Consider the following 20,771-nt stretch of genomic DNA (forward strand, 5'->3'; position numbering starts at 1 on the left):
AATTGTCCCACATGATTAATTGTTATATCCAATGTAAATTTTCAAACAAGCGAACAATAAAATCGACTGCTATTTTTAAAAAATCGTCCAATTGACAGTGAAACCACTGTATAAATGGAATATTCCCCTTTTTGTGCAAAGGATATTTTTTTTATTCATGCTAATGTGACAAGTTTTTCACTGGATAAAATTGATCAATTTTAGATACCCAATCTTTCATTTCATCAAAATCTGCTGCTTCTAACAAATAAGCGTTGTTGACTGTATAAATAGCAAACATATTTTTTCTCTTTAAAAAAAGATTATTAGGTTGTACAAGAATAATTATTGTTTCTTTTTTACATGAAGCATTTTTTCTAAATCTGATTTATAATCAACTCTTGCTGATGTGAGGTTAAGAATACCTATTTCTTCTGTTTCTGTTTGGTCCTCATATATAATAATAAATGGTCTATAATAAAACACTTAAAACATATACAAACTTTCATTGTATTATTTACCTTCTTAATACAAACCAGTATTTCATCCATTCTTCATCCACGTTTCTTGGGTGTAACAAATATCCTTTTTTAGTTATCGTATCACTGATTGACAAGTGGTCAGTTTTATTAATTTGGTTTAGTGCCTAATGGCTATTTCTACCTTGGGTATAATTGTTGAATGTCAGCTATTAGTCTGATATTCTTATTGTTATAATTTATGCTGTGGTTATCACTAATATTCATTGACTTTAAGCTTTGGCTACTTGTTGAAGGCGTCAGGGTACTGATTTTTGGTGGATCTTGGTTAAATATAATCTGTAAAGTATAAATACTCAGTCAACTTATTTTATTTATTTACCTCTTCTTGTGTACCAAATTTACTTGTCCATAATTGAATCACTTTCTCCAAAAGAACTTTAGGGTCCGTAGCTTCTTCTTTATCCTCTTTTTTACGCTCTCCTACACCTAATTGATTCTTTTTGATTTCTTTTGCTTGAGGGTGTCCAGCTAGTATCAACGCATGTCTGAATGCCGCAACGTGTTCTCTATAAAGCATCTTTTTTCTTGCCTCACGGTAATCCGTAATCAGAGATACTCCACGCGGTTTCCATGAACCAATAAATTCTTCCCCACGAACATATTTGTTTGCTGTATTCAGTCTCCAAAGCTCAGATACTTGCCGCGTTGTTTGTGGTTTTAAATGAACAACATATTTAGCACTTGATTTCATTATCTGTTTAGCCGGTGTCGATGGCCAAAATTGTCGAAAAAGACCCAAGTCTCTTCCTTGAATTTGTACTGCAATATCCATCTCAAATTGAAGTGGCCCAATGCATTTGTCGTACTTGGCTTCCCATGATAACGTCAATCGGACATATTGACCTGAAGGGGTTGTGCGATTCAAAAAGACAGAGTTATGTAGCGAGCTATCCCATGGTCCCTGTGCAGTCATACAAAAGATCCCGTTTCGTTCATAACTGGGCCCATTCTGTGGTAAAAGAGGAATACTCACAGGATCTGTAGTGGAAGTTTCTAAAATACGTCCGTGGCCATTCGCAAGCCGTGCATGGCCAATTTTCAGATTATCAATCGCGCTCCATTCAAACTGTTTCCCAGAATCGTGCATCAATGTGAGTGAGATACGTCTTTGGATGCCTTGTCTTAGTGAAAATATGTCGAGTGGATCATGGACAACAGAAACGGGCACGTAGTCTCCATTGGAGTCCAGTTCGGCTATTTGAACCCAAGCAAGCACATCATGTCTTTCTTCCATCAATATACCGTCATACATTGATTTCTCAAGCGAAAAGCGTCGATCGAGTGAAAAGCGCCGGCTCACTGGGACGTCTGGCAGGTCAGCTGGTTGTGGTGGTGACTCAACACGCCGTTCAAGATAACTTTCTTGTGCTTGGCCATAGACCTCAATCGTCAATCCTTCATTCAAGATGATCCCCATCATCTTTTCTGTGATATGAATCGATAGCGTTTGGCAGTGATCAAATCGAATAGTATCATTTCCAAAATGACTCGTTGGCTCTGTTGGGTAGACTTTATCTGCTGTTGAATTTCTTTCTACATTACCAAAGGAGGATAGACGGAACTGAGCATGCACTTGCGTATAATCAGATTCAGAGATACCAGTCAGCTCTTGAATACGAATCTCAAATACTTGCTGTTGTCCAATATGTAGCAAGTACTTTTCGCTTACGACAGAAATTGATTCTTGTGCTGACTTGAGTGATTTTCGAGAGATGGATCGTGCGATGGGCGTTACTAACACCTTGAGTTGACCTACAACCTTACCAGTATTTCGACAGTAAATATCAACAAAATTATCTGCGTGTAGTTGAAGTGTCAAGTTTCGGAGCGGGACACGAGCTAGCCCAATGAGTGAAAAGCGAGGACAAGGTGTCTCATAAAACGGATCATCTCGGTTGAAGTGAGGGTGTGTAAATAAAGGACGGTCGGTATAATCATAAAGTTGTCTCATTCGTCGTAAGCGGTTTTTAATGCTTGTGATTGACCAAATGTAAGTTGCACGATGCACATGATCAATAACTTCAACAGCCAAACAGGGCTTTGGCTCTTGCATTAACGGGAGATCCGATTCTCTTGTGAATGGTTGAAGTGCTGAACTGGATTCCCAAAATGAGACAGGGTTAGCAGATACATCATCATGAACAACTGTGAACTGATACGTCACATTTTTGCCCAACTCCTTTGCCATAATATTGGCCTCTTTCAAGATGACAGCATGAACAAGGGAACCTTCAGCCATCTTGACATATCTCCACTGACGCCACTGTGATATTGTCTTTTGCACAAGATAATTCGCCGCATTCTTGGCAGTATACCCAACCAATAAATTGTCTGAACTTAGAGTAGTACCTGGTGGTAGATGGGCAGAGATACGCTTGATCTTATTTTCATAGGCCAACTTTTGTTGTTCCAATACTGCCTCCATCTCTTGTTTGACTTGAAGATATTTTGTTTCATCATCTGGCTTTTGTGCTTCCTCTAAGCGGTCTGTAGTAAAGCTGGTAGATGCAGAAATATTACTGAAGCGTGTAGATGTCCTTGGCGAATTACTTGCTGCAGAATCATCATCCATTAGGATACCTTCCGAGGATGCAATACGTTGTCTACTTCGAAATTCGTGTACTTTACTGATACCATCATAAAGCTTTTGAATATCTTCATCTGTCATGGCACCTAAATCTGTGTTTGTGTTGACAAACTTTAAAAGTGCCTCATTATGGGCAAATTTCCAATCAGCCAAGTCATCCTGTTGCTGCTGCTGTTGTTGTTGCTGCTGTTGTTGTTGTTTATCACGACTTCTTTTAGCTTCCTCTGGATGATTGAATCGAAACAAATGATGAAGACCAGAACCAAAGATGATTCTGTATCCATTATGTAATTCTTTAGGTTCTTGAATTCGTAAACCATTTACAAGAGTAACTGAATGAGGCCGAGGATGTATAGTCACTGTTGATATTTCACCTTCCTCATCATTTTGTACTTTGTTTTCAAACAGACAATGATCATCCGTAATCTCTTCTCCACTTAATCTAATATCTGCAGGCACATCACTTCCAGATCTCCCAACACGCGTTGTACCTTGTTTGATGTGATACATTAAACACTCAGTCATCAAAGGATCCTCGCTCAGGTTGATCAAATGTATTGATTTGGGTGCATAGACTCCCATATTGTTTTTTTCAACAATTACTCCAAGTTCCTCTAATGCCTTTTCTCGTTCTCGGTGGATTGCTTCTGTTTTGTTCATCTTTTCTTCCCAAGTCTGGTTTGCTTGCTCTAGCAATTTCTCGGATGTCTCAAGCTGTTCAAGCACTTGTTCTGTTGTCAATAGTCGTGTGCCTCTTTGTGTGACGATGGGGGACTCTGGAGATATGAGCAGCATGGGTGAAGCTCGAGAGGAAGAGGATTGACTTCGACTAAGAGATATTTTTTGGCCTAACTTCTTTTGCTGCACAATTCTTTCAACTTCTTCAGGAGCGTAAATCATTAATGTATCCTTGAGCGCTTGTAGCTCTTGCTTCAATTCTCTTATCAAACGAGTATTAGGATCTTCATTTATCACGGCCTTGTTCTTGATTCGCTTGGCCTGATCTGCATAGCGGAGTGTACTAAGTGTTTCGTCATAATCTGCGGGTGAGATAGCAGCGATCATAGCCGTTTTTGAATTTCCACCGAGCGAGTCCTTGAGTAGCCAGGTAAGAACAGAATCACGATAAGGGATATGATCGTTCTTTTTATGATGATGATCAGCCAAGGCAGCAATGACTTTACCTAAAGTAGTGAGTGATTTGTTGATATTTGCGCCTTCCTTTAGTCGAACACCAGTAGCACCTGTTGTCGTCGCTCTTTCGCTACCGGCTAAATCGACTAGACTGATACGGGCTGCTTTTTCCTTTTTGTCTTGTCGTGTTGAGGTCAAGAATAGCGTAAATACTGCATGAGATCGAGAGGATGTAGCATTCATTTGTGTAGATGCCACAGTTCTTGCCTATACGAAAGTATGAGTGGAAACAATATGTTATACAAAGATTGAACTTGCCTTATTTCCTTCATTCATTAAATGATCAATATCTTTATATGAATTCACAGCTAATTTTGATAAATCCTCGACATAAGGTCCAATAGTTGGATGTTCTCTTACTTTGAGATTTCCCTTGTTACCAGGATTTAATAAATCGCGTACTTTTTCATTATAAATTTCAATATAAGACACTTCAACTTGAAAAGTTAATTCTGGTGAAGTTAAATCATCAATTCTTTCAAATAATTCCACACAAGTCCTAGGTATAATTCCCTTATCTTCTCCATATCCCATCTATCTTACAAGTGAGCTATTTCTAACGTGTTCATGTATCGAAAAAGTATACCTAAATACCATTGTGTATGATTTTCCAGAACCAGTTTGTCCATCTAAGCACAATGTAAATTAAGGCTTACATTATATATTTCACTCTATTTACATGCAAATATACAACAGTTATATCCATCGAAGGCATGATCCAATAACTCCTTTCCTAAATCGTTGTAAACAAGCTCTTGGTCTGCATAATCAGGATGATCTTTATCAACCGACCAGTAAGAATGATCGAAGGTAAAGGCTTTAACCGTTTCTTCTTTATCGCCTTTTTTAGTGATAATCGTCTGGTTCCCTTCCATTCGAACAAGTTCGATCGCACCTCTTGTTCTTTCTGTGGTATTATGAGCCTTACTGTAAATATACATCACTCTTATTTACCTCTTTGGTTTAAAGGACGACAACGAACGACTACTTTAATATTGCCGCTCATAGTAAGATAAGGTATTGAGTGTGAAGGTCCGTTTAATGAAAAAAAAAAAGTAAAAAAAAAAAAAATTGAAACGAAGAAAGGGGAAAATAGGGAGAAAAAGAGACGTGAATAGAAATGTAAGAAATAGAGACTCAGAAGCGAATGGAGTCACATCATTGCATGGATAGAGTTTTTTCCACACACTTTATTTTCAGCCAAAACAATGTAACCACACTTTTAGAAGGGGGGTTTTTTTTTTTTTTTTTTTTTTTTTTTTTTTTTTGCTTATTTTTGTTTATACAATGTAATACGAGTCACACAGCTGAGAGCTGTGCGAACAAAAAGAAACAGAGTATAAAACGATTGAACACGTTAGTCAAGATCGAGACTGCCCCTTTTAATGGTAGCAAACTGTGACATGGTACTAGTGACCAGTTGTTTATCACTGAAATGAAGTCTATTAATAGTACTCTAAATAATGGAGAGTACATAGCAGCTGAGGGTCCAGAGATAGGTGTTGTCAACAAAAGGAACCAGCTGAAAACACTAGAGGATTGAGCATACATTACCTTGAGTGAAAGTGAGGTGTGGACTAAAAAAATGAAAACATCTACTCATACTCTCCATTTCTTAGGGTAGCACACGAAAAGGCGTTGTAAGTCTTCAATGTTGGCAGAGCAGAATTGAGATGGGCCTTGCCTACAAGAACAGACTTCATCTTATCCTCATAGCATTTTTTAAGCGTGATAGCTGTTGGCCTGGCAAATTCACTGTTAAATGTGCTGATTTCACCATTCTCCAATTGAGTGACAGTTCTGATATCCAGCTTCAAATTTAAACTCATATTTCTACATTCAGCAGATGTAGTATCACCCCTAATAAAGAAATGCTCCTTAGTATTTTTTATGTCAAATAAGAGTGTGTACTATTTGTTGTTGACGTTATTCTTTTTTATGCAAACTTGCCACTGAATGAAAATATACTTCTCGCCTCCAAAAAAGATCTCAAAGATGTTGCTCCAGAATTTAACAATCAAAGATTGTTCTGAGCATGCTGTAATATATTTATGAGAAAACATGATCTTAATTTTTTTTCATTTATTCAAGGACATGCAAAACATTGATTTTTTGACCTCGGAAATGACTGACAATGTTGAAAATCACCAATTATTTGCAGTGTGGATGATTTATGTAGAAAAGTAATAAAATAGGTCAAGCTAACTATCGTTTTTAGCCCTTTTTTTATTTTGTTTTTTTCTGAAGATTATAGAAAGTCATGCTGCACGTAATGCATTATTCCGCTATTAAAACATTTGAGGAAAATGGGGCTAATAATAAGACAAAGATAAATAGGTATATGTACGTAATAAAAAGAATCTGTAAAGTATTTAAGCCTTTAATTGCGTACTAATTTTTATATGACATTTAAGACTTGAACAGCATGTTTTCAGATCATTGCTTTATATTGCATCTTTTTGAATTTTGAAAAAAAAAAAAAAATTAGGTGCCGCGCTTTATTTTCATATATACAATAATAATAAACTTTCAACACCCTTTCTTCCTCATATCTTTCAAAGTAACTAATGATGCTAATATTCAATTTTTTTTTTTTCAATATCATTTTCTATCTTTTGTTAAATCGCTTGTTAAAATCGTGAAGTCTTGGTGAAAATCATATACAGTGCGGCCGATAAATATTGTCATTTTCAAAAAATTGTTATCGTTTTTCTGTATACTTTGTATTATAAAAAGTGACAAACTGATGTTCAAAACGACAATTTATCGGTCGCATTGTATCAAGAAAGTCCCTATGATATTTTGTTTCACTTTGTTTATAGCGGCGATTCCACTTGGATTAGTATAAAAAATTCCGAAAAAAAAAAAAGTAAAATGTTTTTCTTTTTCATATAAAAAATAAAAGCTAAGTATTTTTACGTTTTTCAATTACATGAATCTTTTGGATATATGTGTAGTATTCTTGATCGAAATCGGTTAAAGTGCCAAATGTTAGCCTCCTTGTTGAAAGTGCAAAGTAAAACTTGTGTGAGTTGACAACTACCGAAGCGATTTCATGGATGGGATATAAGGAGCCTCTACTTGCTCTAATAAACCTCATGTCTGAAGAAACCTTTGAATTTCTCGTCATTCTCTATGAAGTGATACTAAATCACAAAGAGAAAGGTTTTTCCACCTCGAATCGCCAATCCAAAAGGTTTTACTGAAAGAAGGGTAAGAGAGTATAAGAACTTGACCGAAAGGTGACGTATGGTTGTATGCCTGTTGAAGTAGACCCAAAAAATTAAGGCAGGTATCCAAACCAGTTTGACTCATTTCTTAAGAGGACTCGAGGCCTGCTGCACTTTGCCCTGACAAATTTCTTGCCTTAGTGGTACTTAGGGGAAATGAACCAATCTTCCTCATTATTGCTTTGGTATTAGAAAGTCCCAGAAATGATATTCTCTCTTCCTTTTTTCTTTCAGACTTATTCAAATTCGTACAAACCAAAAATACTCATTTTTCTATAGATTCAATGGTTATACTACTTTGCTTTGTTATTATGATTACGCCATTTCTCGAGAAGATAGAAATTCAGTGCCAGGTACGGTAATTTGGATAAAAACTTAAACTATGAAGAAATAAATAAAATTCTCTTGTATTTGCTGTGCTACTTTGCCCCCTCCCCCCTTTTTTTTCACTAATGCTTCTTCCATTGCGTCTGATTATAAACTTTAGCACACTTTGTTTTTCTGAAGTACTTTGGATTAAAGAGCAAATGTTTTTAAATTTTCTTCGAGGCGATGAGCACAAGCATTGTCCAGCGCAGCAAACTGAAAGCTATTGAGCTAATTCTATCATAAAAAGGTTTACAGTAATTAGTTGTGAAATGTTGCGATTACCACAAGGAAGAGGTTGCCCACACTCAGTGCAAGTTGTTCTGACTGAGAAAAGAAATTACAGAAAAAGGCTAACAAAATAGAACGTACTGGGTCATGATATTTACCAGTGATAAAGCATAAAATATGAGGCTAAAAGTTATATTATATCAGTGTTCCAATGTCAGCTTTTGAGTAAATTACAATTGTCTTGTTGATAAGTTATCATTCTCCTATGTTCTTGTAGTGAGAAATCACAGCTTTTTTTCTTTACTTGCTGAGATTTAATACAAGATCAAGGGTTACTTGACTTTTTTTTTGTGTTTTTTATGCTATTTACAAGATCGATTCCGAGATCTACAACGCTTTTTGTCACGTTTGGGTGGAAAAGATACACAAGCACAGTCCCTGCTCGAGTTCGCTTTGCACCTAGTCCAACTGGCCAGCTTCATTTAGGTGGTTTACGAACTGCACTTTATAATTACCTGTTAGCCAAAAAAACCAATGGTCAATTCATTTTACGTATAGAAGACACCGATCAAGTAATAATATATTAACTATATAAAATAACCAAAAAAAGTAAACAGAATTGCCATCTAGACTAGATATGTTGAAGGTGCAGTTGAAAATTTAATAAAAGCTTTACATTGGGCTGGTATTCATCATGATGAAGGTACACAATTTATATATTCTCTACTCAGTATTAATATCGCTTAACATTTGCTATTACAGGGCCAGAGATACAAGGCCCACACACACCTTACTATCAGGTATAGAAAACTGTAGCCAACCATTTATGCTATAAACTAATACAATATTTTATTATAGTCAAAAAGAACTGAATTATATAGAAAGCATGCCAAAGAACTGGTTGATTCAAACCATGCTTATCGATGTTTTTGCACACCAGAAAGGTTGCAAAAAGTACGAGAAGCAAGACAAAAGCAAGGAAACTATATTGCCTATGACAAGCACTGTTCTTACTTGAGTGAAGAAGAAATTCAAAATAATCTCGAGAAAAAAATTCCATTTACAATAAGATTAAGAGTAAAAAAAAAAAAAAAAAGAGAGAGAGAGAGAGAGATATGAGCAGGAAATATTAACATAGTTTATTAGACACCCTATGAAGGAACAACAGAACATGACGACTTGGTATATGGAAAAATCAGTTTTAGCAACAAGACTATAGACGATACAATATTAATCAAAAGTGATGGTTATCCCACTTATCACCTTGCTAATGTTGTAGATGACCATTTGATGAAAATTACACATGTATTGAGAGGAGAGGTAAAATCATATGAATGGCAACTGGATTATGGGCAATAATAACTTTATACAAAAGGAATGGTTATCTTCTACGCCAAAGCATTTGATATTATACAATGCACTTGGATGGAAACCGCCTTTATTTGCACACTTGCCACTTTTATTAAACTCTGATGGATCTAAATTATCCAAGAGAACAGGCGATGTTTATGTTGAGCAATACATTTCAAAAGGCTATTTACCAGAATCAATCAATAATTTTGTAGCATTATTAGGATGGCACCCCGGTCATCATGTAGCAAATGACGCGCTATTTACAATGAACGAATTAATAGATCAAGTAGGTTTCTATAGACATGTGTATTGTTATTTACTCACATTACACTAGTTTGATATAAAAGATATCAATCATTCAGGCGCTATTGTAGATAATCAAAAGTTGAATTGGATCAATAAGCATCACTTGTTGAGAAGAGCAGAGACAAAGGAAGGATTAAGTAGTTTAGTGGACATGCTGAAGCCATTGATAGAAGAAAACTATATGAATAGGTTTGATTTTTATGATAACAGTGGCAGTACTATGTATCTAATACAGACATGCATAGATTAAAGGATACAAAGAACGAATATAGGTTACAGCCAGATTATTTACGTCAAGTCATTTCAGCCATAAAAGATAGAATTCGTAATGTTCACGATATCATTCAACTTTGTAACTATTACTTTATCGAGCCTGACTATCAATCCAGTGATTCTACTGCCATGAAGAAGAAAGTGAAGCAACCCGCTTTAGGTACTTGAACACTTTTATTTGGTGATAATGTAATTTATAGTACCTGATAGATTTAATAACTACAAGCGAGTTTAAAGAGCAATTGAAATCGTTTGAACCTTTTGAGGCAAATCAAATTAAACAATATATTTATGAATTGTCAGATAAGCATCAAATGAATCCTAACCATGTCATGATGGCTTTACGCTATGCAATCACCGGATCAAAAGTCGGTGCAGGTGTTGGAGAAACAATGCAAGTGTTAGGAAAGCAAACTGTATTAGAAAGATTATCAAGAATTTAAAAAAAAAAAAATAAAAGCTTTATTTATCCTGTGTGTTCAACAGTGACAGTAACAAGTTTTCCATCCACGATAGTTGTCTTGAATTGTTCAGCTACAAACATTTCTTTAAATTCACTATCTTCAGATTCCGGATCCTCAGGTACATAAACATTCAACGAAGAAGACTTGGCAGACAAAATTTCGACGCCCAAACAATCCTTGGACAAGTAGATTTCACCACTGTCACATTTGTCTACAGCAATTGTTGGTGTCACCTTGAAGATTTGAAGAGCAAATGACTTGCTGTTCACTACGTCCACTGTAGACACGGTTGAATCAAGAGCAATACCACACTTTGTACAAGAATCCACAGTGACAGCATTCACCTTGCCCTTGATACGGATTGTTGAATTCTTACAGTTAAAAATATAAACGGCTTGGTTGATCGCAGTCTCTTCAATCACTACCTCATGATTGTTTTCGTGATTCTCAATAACCCATTTGTTAGCCTCTAGTGAAGTCTTGGCAGCCTTTCGAAGCGTGTACTTGTCAGGCTTGTTGGGGGTAGGTGGGCCTTGCTTCTTGATAGGCGAGGTACTGCCGCGAAGACTGGGGTTCTTGTGTGTCATTTGGCTCCTATCTACTTTGCGTAAATTGGCTGTGATGTTTGCACCTTGATTGATCTCGGCAAAGACAGCAGCAGCACCGGTCTGTGGTGTTTCTTCTTCAATCACCATGGGAGGTGGTGGGGGAGGAGGAGGGGGAGGGCCTCCAGCAGATGATGATGGAGGAGGATTAGGCGGTTGTGCTGTTCCGGTTGTATCATTTGTGTTGGAGAATGACTTTCCGATAAAGCTGTCGGCTGATTCGCCCTTTGCATTCCATGTCAAACCTGTAGGATAATTTTCCTTTACAAATACTGCTAAGCTTTCAATAAAATCCATGTAAGCTCTACACCATGCAACGTGTTTAGGATCCCTAATAAATTTGACAAAATTAAGCTTTTTGTTTTCTACTTTTCCTTTCTCTTACTTTTCTTTAAACTCCTTGATAACACGATTCGAGTAAAATTGTGCGGAATCCTTCATGTCTCGAATAAAAGGAACAGGTGTAGGCTCCTAATTAATTAATAAAAAATCAGCCCCATTTTTGAACACTTTTTTTTATATACTTACGCAAGTAAACCAACCCAAGGAAGGAATACCCTCAGCAACGGTGCTTAGATGATTAAATAAAGGATCAGGACGGTTGGCATCTTTGATGTTTACAATTTCAGATAAAGCACGTTGGATAGGTTCAAGTAACTTCATAAAGGTAGAAGAGGACATGTCAGGTTTTTGAGACAAAGCAGAAATATAAATAATGTCTCTTTCTGCTTCAACAGCTTGTTTCACTAAATTTGCCTATATAAAAGGGTTAATTGTGCACTTTTTATTTTTTTATATCTACATGCCTGTGAAGAAACCAGCTCGCCTAATTCAGAAGATAAAGAAAGGAATTTCTCAAGGGAAGGATAAATGGCACTGTCATGCTTTTCAACCATGGCCGGTACTTGGTTTGTTGCTCCTCCAGCAGCAGCAGCAGCAGCAGCAGTGGTATTAACAGGTTGACTAGCTGTGACCGTGGTAGGTGCTCCAGAAGCAGAAACGGCAGAGGCAGAAGAAGAGGACATGGCCAGGTCTTCTAAACGTGTAGTGGCTACCTCAAGTCGTTTGATGAGGTTAGCTAGTGAATGAAACTCGGACATGGAAACAAGATGAAGAAGAAAAAGGAAAAAGAAAAAGTAAGAAAATAAATCCTCTATTTAATCGGAGTAAATTAAACATTAAAACGTAATTGCTTTTCTAATGCACTGACTTGTCTTGATTTAATAAATTAATAAACAATGCTTTTAAAAAGTCACATCATTTTTTAATTAAATCTTTAGAGTGTGTTCTTGGACAATGGATTAAACATACAGAAATTGCTTTGTAAATTGCTGTCGTGACTTTGCAACTTTAAGTTTTTATTTCGCCTCAAGGATGCTTCTTGTAAAGCATCTTGGATACTTGTATTATTTAGCAGCTTTCTGGTTTTTGCAGTAGCCAGAAAGAAAAACTTTTAATCAGTTGCAGTATCTTTCATCATTCCAGCCAATATGCATCAAGAATGACACTCTAGGTTAATTGTCTTTTTAAATAGGCTTATGATTTAAGGAGTTTGTTTCGTAGTCTCCGAGACATAAGAGTAAAAGCTAAGATCAAAGTATTACCTACTCCTTATTTGCACAGGTACGTCTTTGTGCTTTATCCAGCAAGTGAACATGAACAGCATTGAGCTTGGTATAGAACGTTAAAGCCTGTTGATTACCTTTTGAGGATTAGGTAGATTGGAAAGTCAGTGTGAGTTATTCTGAGCATATGAGAATCCTGAATACAATATTAATTTTAGGTAATGTTGATAAATGAACACCATTTTGAAGAGAAAAGGCTTTCAAAATGGTCTTATATAATGCTTGATCTTAAGGAAAATACTGACCTCCAAAGAAAAGCAACGACATAACATCTGATTAGCAAAAAGGGGGGGGGGATCAAATTCTTTTGCAAGATATCACTTGCCCAAATCAAGAGAGTCAAATGGCAATAAACCAAAGACGAGATGATTAAATCGTACATCATTCAACTTGTCCTATATACAAGAGACAAGCTCACTTTGCAGTACTTGAAACTATTAAAGAAGAGAATTGTTAGTTGGGGATTGCATGGGATTATGAAAAAGATAAATAATTGAAATTTTTTTATTTAAAATATAATACAAGAATCTAAAAAATAAAATAAAAAGCAGATAAAACTCTTCTTTTTCCTCAAATATATGTATATGAATGTAAATGCTATTTTTGTTTTCTTAATCCACCTTCTTTGCAGCAGCCTTTCTCTTTCCATAAGTTTTGCGTGCAAAGTCAACAAAAAGATAGGTCAAAGGTAAAAGATAAGCAATGTTCAAACCAACAGCAAAACGTTGACCAGGGGTTTGTAAACAATCAGGCACAAACAAATAGCTGATAGCAGTCGACATACCCACCAAGAATTGTGAGATTTGCATGGAGGTCAAATAACGCTTACCGGGGGGATGAAGACCGATGGAAGTAAAAGCATAGTACATGTACATGATAGAATGAATGAGTGAGTTAAAGACGACAAAGATCCAAATGGGTTGAGCTTTGTAACGAATACCGGACCACATAGTAATCATGGCACCCGAGTGATGATAGGTTTGCAAAAGAGATGAGCGACGACCCTTGATGAGAATGATGGCAGTGTCAACCACTTCATAGAATTTAGAAAGATAAAATAAATATCCCCAGTAACCCAATGCTTCGTCCCAAAATGTTCCATCCACATCACAATACTAATAAAACAAGTGTTATTCTTTGCTCTCTCTTTTGTCTCTGTTGTATAACTTACAGCATCATGTACAGAGTAATTGTTGAATAACCTGTGTAAGGCTTGAACCATATTTACGAATGTGACACCAGAATAGATGGACAAGAACAGGTTGTGAAGAAAGACAAAGGTCGTGAACAGCTTACTGCTACTTGACGCATTATTCACACCACGGTTTTTAGCCTCCACTCGAGATAACTTGGCTGTGTCACGACTAGGATTTAAAAGATGAATTGTGACAGCGTAAAGAGTGGCAATCACTACGGGCGTTTTCCAATCCATAAAGAATTCATAATATTCTGGGTATGGAATGTTAGTGATTGGCTTCAATTGATCAATGTCCATCGGAAAAGAAGGAAGAGGATAGAAAGGGGAAGGAGAAGAAAGAAGAAGGGAGAAAATTGATTGGCATGTTTTTATATCGGGAAAAAAAAAAAAAAGTTTTTGAATCAAAGGCAACAAAAGGATACTCGTATTCCAAATCCAGAACCCCATAATTTGGGTTTTTATTTTTTTTTTTTTTTCATCCGTAAAATAAACAATTGCTTTGAAATTATTAGTAATGAATTGAACTTGTTAGTAATGCATTGTATCTTGAACTTTTTTGTGGATTGATTTGATAGTACGATCCCTTCCTTTGAGATGATGAGTATTTGTTTTATTTATCTTTGTTTCAAAATCCAAGAGACGCCCCCAACATGTGTACGTATTTTTTTTTTTGGTGCATGGATCACTTTGATGATTACATATTCAAATTCATTTAGACTTGCACATATAAAACTATGATTTATTTTATTATTTACCCCATCTTATTCATCTGAATTTAATTGTTTCTTCAAATTCATTCTCTTTCCAAGCAAAAAATCATAAAGTATCGTATTCCCCAGATTATGCTGTTGTACTTTGTGTAAGGAGATCATATGATTCATAAAAGCATATTCAACCTTCTTTTCCCATTCTTATTTGATCTTGTCCACTCTATAAGCCTCATGATCTTTTCCTACCTTTTTATTTATTTATTCAGAGTACTGCTTTATTATAAAGTATGACATAAACGCGTATGACTTTTCTAAATATGGATTATTACAAGAGTGTCTGATTGATGACACCCGTTCTCTTTATGTTCACAAGAACTGAATTTTATATTTTGTTTGAATGAGACGGGCTGGGATTAAAAATGAGACAAGCCGTCTCTTTTTTAGTTATTTATGAGACGAAAGAGGTAGTCTACTACTTTAGTGTTTTCCCTTAATATGATTGTTTTATAGTTATCATTGACATACTTTATATTCTAATTCATACAAATGTTATGTATAGCACGATATGATGTCAATATTATTTTTTTTTCTAACCTTTTGTTTACTAAAGCTATGAGTGGCTTGCTAAAATGATTTCCAACTTTATATAAAAATCATGCAGCCTTCATTTTTAATATGCGTAGTGCATATGAGATTAGGGTATTAATATAAAACCTTACAAGTATTAAGAAATCAATACATAAAACATGTTATTTTTACCTTTAATTAGTTCAAACCCCATTTTAAATGACTGTTTCTCGAGATTTAATTCATAAAATGAAATTTGTATTCCTTGTTTGCCAAAAAGCCAATAAACTAGTCAATGACAGGTATATCCTTGTTATTTTCCTTAAAAAGGATGATAAATGTGTGAGTTTTAATTTCAAGATTCCCAAAAAAAAAAATCTGCATTATTTATTAAAAAGTTTCATGATCCGCTGAGCAAAGTTAACAGTTTGTAGCTTCCATGTTCCTGAGGCAAATTCATTCTCTGTTTGTTGATGCGGAACATTGGCATTTTTGTAAGCTGACAAAAGTTCAATGTTATCAAAAATAAATAACATTTGCTTACATTTCCAATAGTTACAATTGTATTTATCCAATCTACATCAAACAATTTGGACATGCTTCACTTTTTATTCAAGGTTTAAAACTTGGATTATAGCAGGAAATTCATATTTTATTTTACCTTTTGCCATAATCTCTTATTTATAATCTTTCTATAGCATGATTTAATTGTGTCTATAAAATCATCATTGAATTCAAAGAGAAGGGAATGATAAGGATCATATCTACTGTTCAAGTCAAGAGGACAAGGGAAGTGTAGATGCTGATCATTGTCGCTATCTTTGCAATTCACTAATTACATAATATAATTTAGAGAATGAAATTGGTAGTGTAAGATTCACAAGAATCCATCGTAATACGGACCCTAGATACTACCAAATACATTTTATGAAGAATGCAAGCCTGCTTCAATATTTAAATTAACAGTAATTAGGAAACATTTATTCTATTTATTTATATACGCGTACTTGTCGTTTTTATTAAAGATATCGATTTTGAAGTTTGATAGATACTTTTCATCGCCATCAGAAACATCATTCGTTTATTGGTTGGGTCTAAACGAGATTAACAGCAGCTTTCGTCCTCATGCTTCCTCGTTGACTGTTCTTACATGTATCAGCCTCTCCACTACCAACGTCAATTTGTACCTTGTTAGATGTTCTCTTTGCCAATCTTTATATTTTTGTTTTATTTTTCCCACAAAAAAAAGTCAAATAAAAAATTTGAAACAGAAAGGGGGTCAGGCAAAATACGCCCTTTCTCAAACAAAATCCACCAGAAACCCATCAATTAAAGCATTATCTTTAAAAAAGATTGTTTTCAAAAATTTCACTCTGAAAAGAGACAGTTGACAATCATTGAAAAGTGCGTTAGTTCAATGTTTTTAACAAAGATCATCTCAATAGCAAAAGGGTTTTCTTCTCCTTTTTGATACCCACATATTCTTTTTAAAAGGCTATTTATTATTATTATTTTTTAATCTTTGCTTGTAAATAGAAATAGATTTGAAACTTGGTTACAGTAAAACTTTATGTTTGTAATCCATTCACATTTCTAGTATTTTAGTGGGTGATTTTAATCTTTGACAGAAATAAAATATGCTCAGGTATTTGCTGCAAACAGTAAATAACTAGGAATGATAATTGTCTTGAAATTTAATTGATTTTATATGTTATCAACTTTGTTCAATCCTTTTATATCAACCCAGTGGGACATTACAATCATGTCATCATTTGCCCTTGGATAATGTGAATGCATAAATTGTGGGGTGTGTAACCATTTATGGCTTACAATTCAATTATTGGGTAGAAAACTGATATTGCCTTACTCAGCTTTTTTTTTTCACTCTTTTTTCTCCCTTTCACTTTTTTATTTTATATTTTTTTTTTTTTTTCATTTATTTATTTTAACTTATTTAACAATGACTACAGCAATAAACTCATCTTCAACTTATGCTATACAACTTAAATTTTCTCATGCTTTATCTATTGTTCGTGCCATTCCACCCGACATTAGCGAGCTACAGCCAGTTGTAGCTGATAAATTACAGTTTTATGGTTTATATAAGCAAGCAACACAAGGTGATGTCAATATACCTAGACCCTCATCAAGACAAGTAGTTGAATATGCTAAATGGTTTGCTATCAATTCATTAAATCCTTTTATTATTTATTAATTACTTTATAGGAAAGTATGGCATCGAATGAAAGGAATGAGTCCACTCGAAGCTCAAAAATTATATATTGATTCCCTCATACAATTGCTTACAGAGGTACATAGATAGTTACACATACACAAACAATGATGAAATCTAACTTTTTGTATAATAGCTTATACACAGATACCCTCATCATCCATATTCAGAATTTCTTATAAAAGCATTAAACAGCCTACAGTGCATTGATGGAGAACTAGAAGAAGGTTAGCATTGTAATGAATGAATTCTATTCTATATTTACACGCCAATATATACAATAGACATCTTTCAAGATGCTTATGATCCTGTAGAATTTGAAGAAAATGATCACTTTTTAAACCACATCGATCCGCAGCATATCACTCAATCATCTTCATCTCCACCAACTTCTTTCTATCACAGACGACTATCCGATCAAGACTATTATCCCCCAACACCCATTACCTCGCCTGGGAAAAACATCTCACCACATGAGACTTACTCGTATTACCCTATGGACTATGCAAAACAGCAAGATATTGTCTCTGAAGGGGATACACTAGACCGTGAAGTAGCAGCAGCCACCACTCACTTGTATCAACAACATGCAAGCAGTAGTAGCAGTACGAGTGCAAATAGCAGCAAAGGTGAAAAGAAAAAGAAAAAAGAAGAAAGGGCGTTTGAAAGATTGCAGACAGAGATCACGGCCTTAACAGAGCAAATTGATCGATTACGACAACAACAAAAAGGAGGATGGACGATAAGAAAGGTGATGTTGATGTTATTAAAGCATGCCTTGGCAGATTCAGCGCTTTTATTTATCATCTTTCTTGTGCTTTGGAAAAGGAAATCACCACTCGCTTATGCTATCATTGCTCGTATCGTGCCCTTTTTTCAGACCTTGGCTAGGCAATTGGTACGAACGATTGTCTTTTGGAAAGCCTCTGTCTAACTCTATTACAAATGAAAATAAAATATTAAAAAGTTTAGCCCTTTATTTTCATGACAAGATAGAAATTATCCTTTTTTATACGCCATGTATGACAGTTGGGGATAACAATAAAAAAAAATTTTTTTTGTGTGAGTGCTGATCAGTTGCTATGCAATAAGATCTTTTCTTTATAACCAATAACGATTTATTATATATATTTTTCATACTCGTTGGCAAAAGTCAGGGATACCTATACATATTTTGTATTCTATAAATAACCTTTTTTATTTGGTAAATCTTTTGATTCTACTAAATAAGATGAACTGCTACAAGGAAAATTTAGCGCTTCTGTTTTATTATATTTGAATTGATACATACTCCTTAAACTTTCTTTTTTTTAAAAAAAAATTTAGCCTTATTCTGTCGTACTTTCCAGTTGTGCAGATTATTCATAGTAAAAAGATAATGTTACTATTAATTATTGTCCAACAAAAAGCTTAATCTTTCGATATAATTGCCAAAAGCATTTCATCAGCCAGTAAATGAGAATACATTCAATTTATCATTTGAAAAATTCAAAAAATTGACAAGATAAATCATTGGATTAGTGGCTCCAAAAGTAACCATGGCTTACAAGTAGATCATCAAAGCACATGAATTGCTTTCTTATCTCTGTGTATGCAAATGATGAGCTTTGATCTTGCCTAACTGTTTGAAAAATTCGCTCCCCAATATGTTAGATATCATAATACAAAGTGTAGCATGTCTTCATATATCAAGCACATACCAACCCTTAGCATATATCATCATGGGTGATACCAATGCCATGTGGCTCAGATACTCTGCTAACCAATTGACCTCCTCATTTAATTACATCAAACAAGACAATCAGTAATAACGACTGTTTCTAGGAACAATTTATCTCCAAGCTCATTTTATCATTGTTAATCCCTACTCCACTGCTTTCAATGAGGCTTTGTCGATAGTTACATTGAAAGGTGGCGAAGAAACAGGTTTATCTTCAAGTTACATCTCATCGTGATTTTCCCTTTTTACAAAGGAAAATATGAAATAGACATATACTTTTGTTTCATTCTTTAATTTTTCATACTATTACTGAGGGGCTTCGGGTAACGATTCACTTATTAGCAATACTGTATGGACTGATGCAGTAGAATCCATTTGAAATACCATTAAAAAAGGAATGAAGCTCACGTTTAGTGAAACTACAGGTGAATGTTGCCTTACAAAATCATTTTCAACTGAATATAAAATTTCAAATAATCGATAGATCTGCCGAATCATAATTTTGCAAGATATCAAACAACCCTATATGGGAGTGATCAAAAGCCTCTTTTGTCCTTCAGATGATACAACCATATTCATGCTTTTTATATCTTGCAATGGCATGCTTTAGGTTTGAATTAGGTCACTTATCGCAACCACTTCTTAACTGTAGTAGAGGCCCTTATAACAGCCAATTTGAGATCATAGTCAACAAATCCTCACGATTATCTAAAGAGATTCGAGAAGGTATATATAAATACGGTTTGGTGTATTATCCTATTAATGATAAAGTGTTTGTAAGAGCTTTATAAAACCAGGAAAAGGCACACATTATTGACAGAATATGTCAGATGAAGTAGTTGGGTCTGTTTCAAGATTAATTATGGTTGATGCTAATGTTCCTTCTTTATTATCACAGGATCTGATCGAATTCTTGGTGCGAATGATATAACCTATCAAAATACAAGAAACCTCGTCTAGTCAAAAGACAATCTCTACTTTTTTTCAAGGCCTAGAGGATCAGGCATCGGTAAATCATACGTAAACAAGATGACAATAACAAAAAAAAATCCAACAGTATTAATACACTGTTCAAACAGACTGATTTAAATTATGCATGGTTAATGTCACAAAGCGTTCAAATAGAAAAGTAAAATAATCTCTTTTTTTTTTCCAGCAGTTCTGTAGATATTAACAGTAAGCAATAATGAATTATGAAAGTATTGAATGAAATTATTTCCTATACGGAGAAGACCGAGTTAATACACCAGGTAAGCAATGCTTATATGAAATTAGGAGATGTTGATGATTCAGGATATATTTGAACTTGGTTTGCTGGGCAAATGGGTTATTTGCACAAGTCATGTAAAGATTGTTAATAAACGACCTCAATTGATTTTAGACATTAAAACAATTGCATTGAAAAACAAAGTTTCTTGCAGATAAGACAGTTATGCGTATATGTACTTGAAGTTGATATGGTATACATTTTTTTAGTCTATTTTTTGTCTTCAGTAAGTGGTAAATATAATTTGTGGCGATGAATATAATCAATCACTGGATTTGGAAGCAAATACTTGATAGACATTCCTCTTTTAACAAACAACCT

General features: G+C 34.8%; 8 protein-coding genes across 8 annotated transcripts; 2 read left to right on the forward strand and 6 right to left on the reverse strand.

The window, feature by feature from the left end:
* Positions 1-625: 625 nt before the first annotated feature.
* Positions 626-5,308, reverse strand: RO3G_06452 (uncharacterized protein; the record flags this gene model as incomplete). The annotated part of the gene is made up of 7 exons (XM_067661042.1): positions 626-667; positions 841-3,008; positions 3,150-4,509; positions 4,663-4,801; positions 4,889-4,931; positions 4,982-5,209; positions 5,257-5,308. The coding sequence occupies 7 exons, from the start codon at positions 5,306-5,308 to the stop codon at positions 626-628; spliced, it is 4,032 nt and encodes a 1,343-aa protein (XP_067517143.1).
* Positions 5,309-5,684: 376 nt separating this feature from the next.
* RO3G_06453 (uncharacterized protein) lies at positions 5,685-6,131 on the reverse strand (the record flags this gene model as incomplete). The annotated part of the gene is made up of 3 exons (XM_067661043.1): positions 5,685-5,711; positions 5,758-5,879; positions 6,080-6,131. The coding sequence occupies 3 exons, from the start codon at positions 6,129-6,131 to the stop codon at positions 5,685-5,687; spliced, it is 201 nt and encodes a 66-aa protein (XP_067517144.1).
* Positions 6,132-7,207: 1,076 nt separating this feature from the next.
* Positions 7,208-7,617, reverse strand: RO3G_06454 (uncharacterized protein; the record flags this gene model as incomplete). The annotated part of the gene is made up of 2 exons (XM_067661044.1): positions 7,208-7,414; positions 7,450-7,617. The coding sequence occupies 2 exons, from the start codon at positions 7,615-7,617 to the stop codon at positions 7,208-7,210; spliced, it is 375 nt and encodes a 124-aa protein (XP_067517145.1).
* Positions 7,618-8,340: 723 nt separating this feature from the next.
* On the forward strand, positions 8,341-10,504 carry RO3G_06455 (glutamyl-tRNA synthetase; the record flags this gene model as incomplete). Its single annotated transcript, XM_067661045.1, has 10 exons — positions 8,341-8,354; positions 8,503-8,701; positions 8,760-8,832; positions 8,892-8,929; positions 8,988-9,206; positions 9,276-9,449; positions 9,505-9,768; positions 9,817-9,977; positions 10,061-10,221; positions 10,272-10,504. 10 exons carry the CDS (start codon positions 8,341-8,343, stop codon positions 10,502-10,504), a joined length of 1,536 nt encoding a protein of 511 aa, XP_067517146.1.
* A 23-nt stretch (positions 10,505-10,527) lies between these two features.
* Positions 10,528-12,230, reverse strand: RO3G_06456 (uncharacterized protein; the record flags this gene model as incomplete). Its single annotated transcript, XM_067661046.1, has 4 exons — positions 10,528-11,461; positions 11,516-11,601; positions 11,659-11,876; positions 11,933-12,230. 4 exons carry the CDS (start codon positions 12,228-12,230, stop codon positions 10,528-10,530), a joined length of 1,536 nt encoding a protein of 511 aa, XP_067517147.1.
* Positions 12,231-13,366: 1,136 nt separating this feature from the next.
* On the reverse strand, positions 13,367-14,250 carry RO3G_06457 (uncharacterized protein; the record flags this gene model as incomplete). The annotated part of the gene is made up of 2 exons (XM_067661047.1): positions 13,367-13,870; positions 13,927-14,250. 2 exons carry the CDS (start codon positions 14,248-14,250, stop codon positions 13,367-13,369), a joined length of 828 nt encoding a protein of 275 aa, XP_067517148.1.
* A 1,380-nt stretch (positions 14,251-15,630) lies between these two features.
* RO3G_06458 (uncharacterized protein) lies at positions 15,631-15,828 on the reverse strand (the record flags this gene model as incomplete). The annotated part of the gene is made up of 2 exons (XM_067661048.1): positions 15,631-15,729; positions 15,775-15,828. The coding sequence occupies 2 exons, from the start codon at positions 15,826-15,828 to the stop codon at positions 15,631-15,633; spliced, it is 153 nt and encodes a 50-aa protein (XP_067517149.1).
* A 2,131-nt stretch (positions 15,829-17,959) lies between these two features.
* Positions 17,960-18,397, forward strand: RO3G_06459 (uncharacterized protein; the record flags this gene model as incomplete). The annotated part of the gene is made up of 1 exon (XM_067661049.1): positions 17,960-18,397. The coding sequence occupies one exon, from the start codon at positions 17,960-17,962 to the stop codon at positions 18,395-18,397; it is 438 nt and encodes a 145-aa protein (XP_067517150.1).
* Positions 18,398-20,771: the final 2,374 nt, after the last annotated feature.

Source organism: Rhizopus delemar, genomic scaffold (assembly GCF_000149305.1).
Source record: "Rhizopus delemar RA 99-880 supercont3.4 genomic scaffold, whole genome shotgun sequence".
In the NCBI taxonomy this organism is placed as follows: domain Eukaryota; kingdom Fungi; phylum Mucoromycota; class Mucoromycetes; order Mucorales; family Rhizopodaceae; genus Rhizopus; species Rhizopus delemar.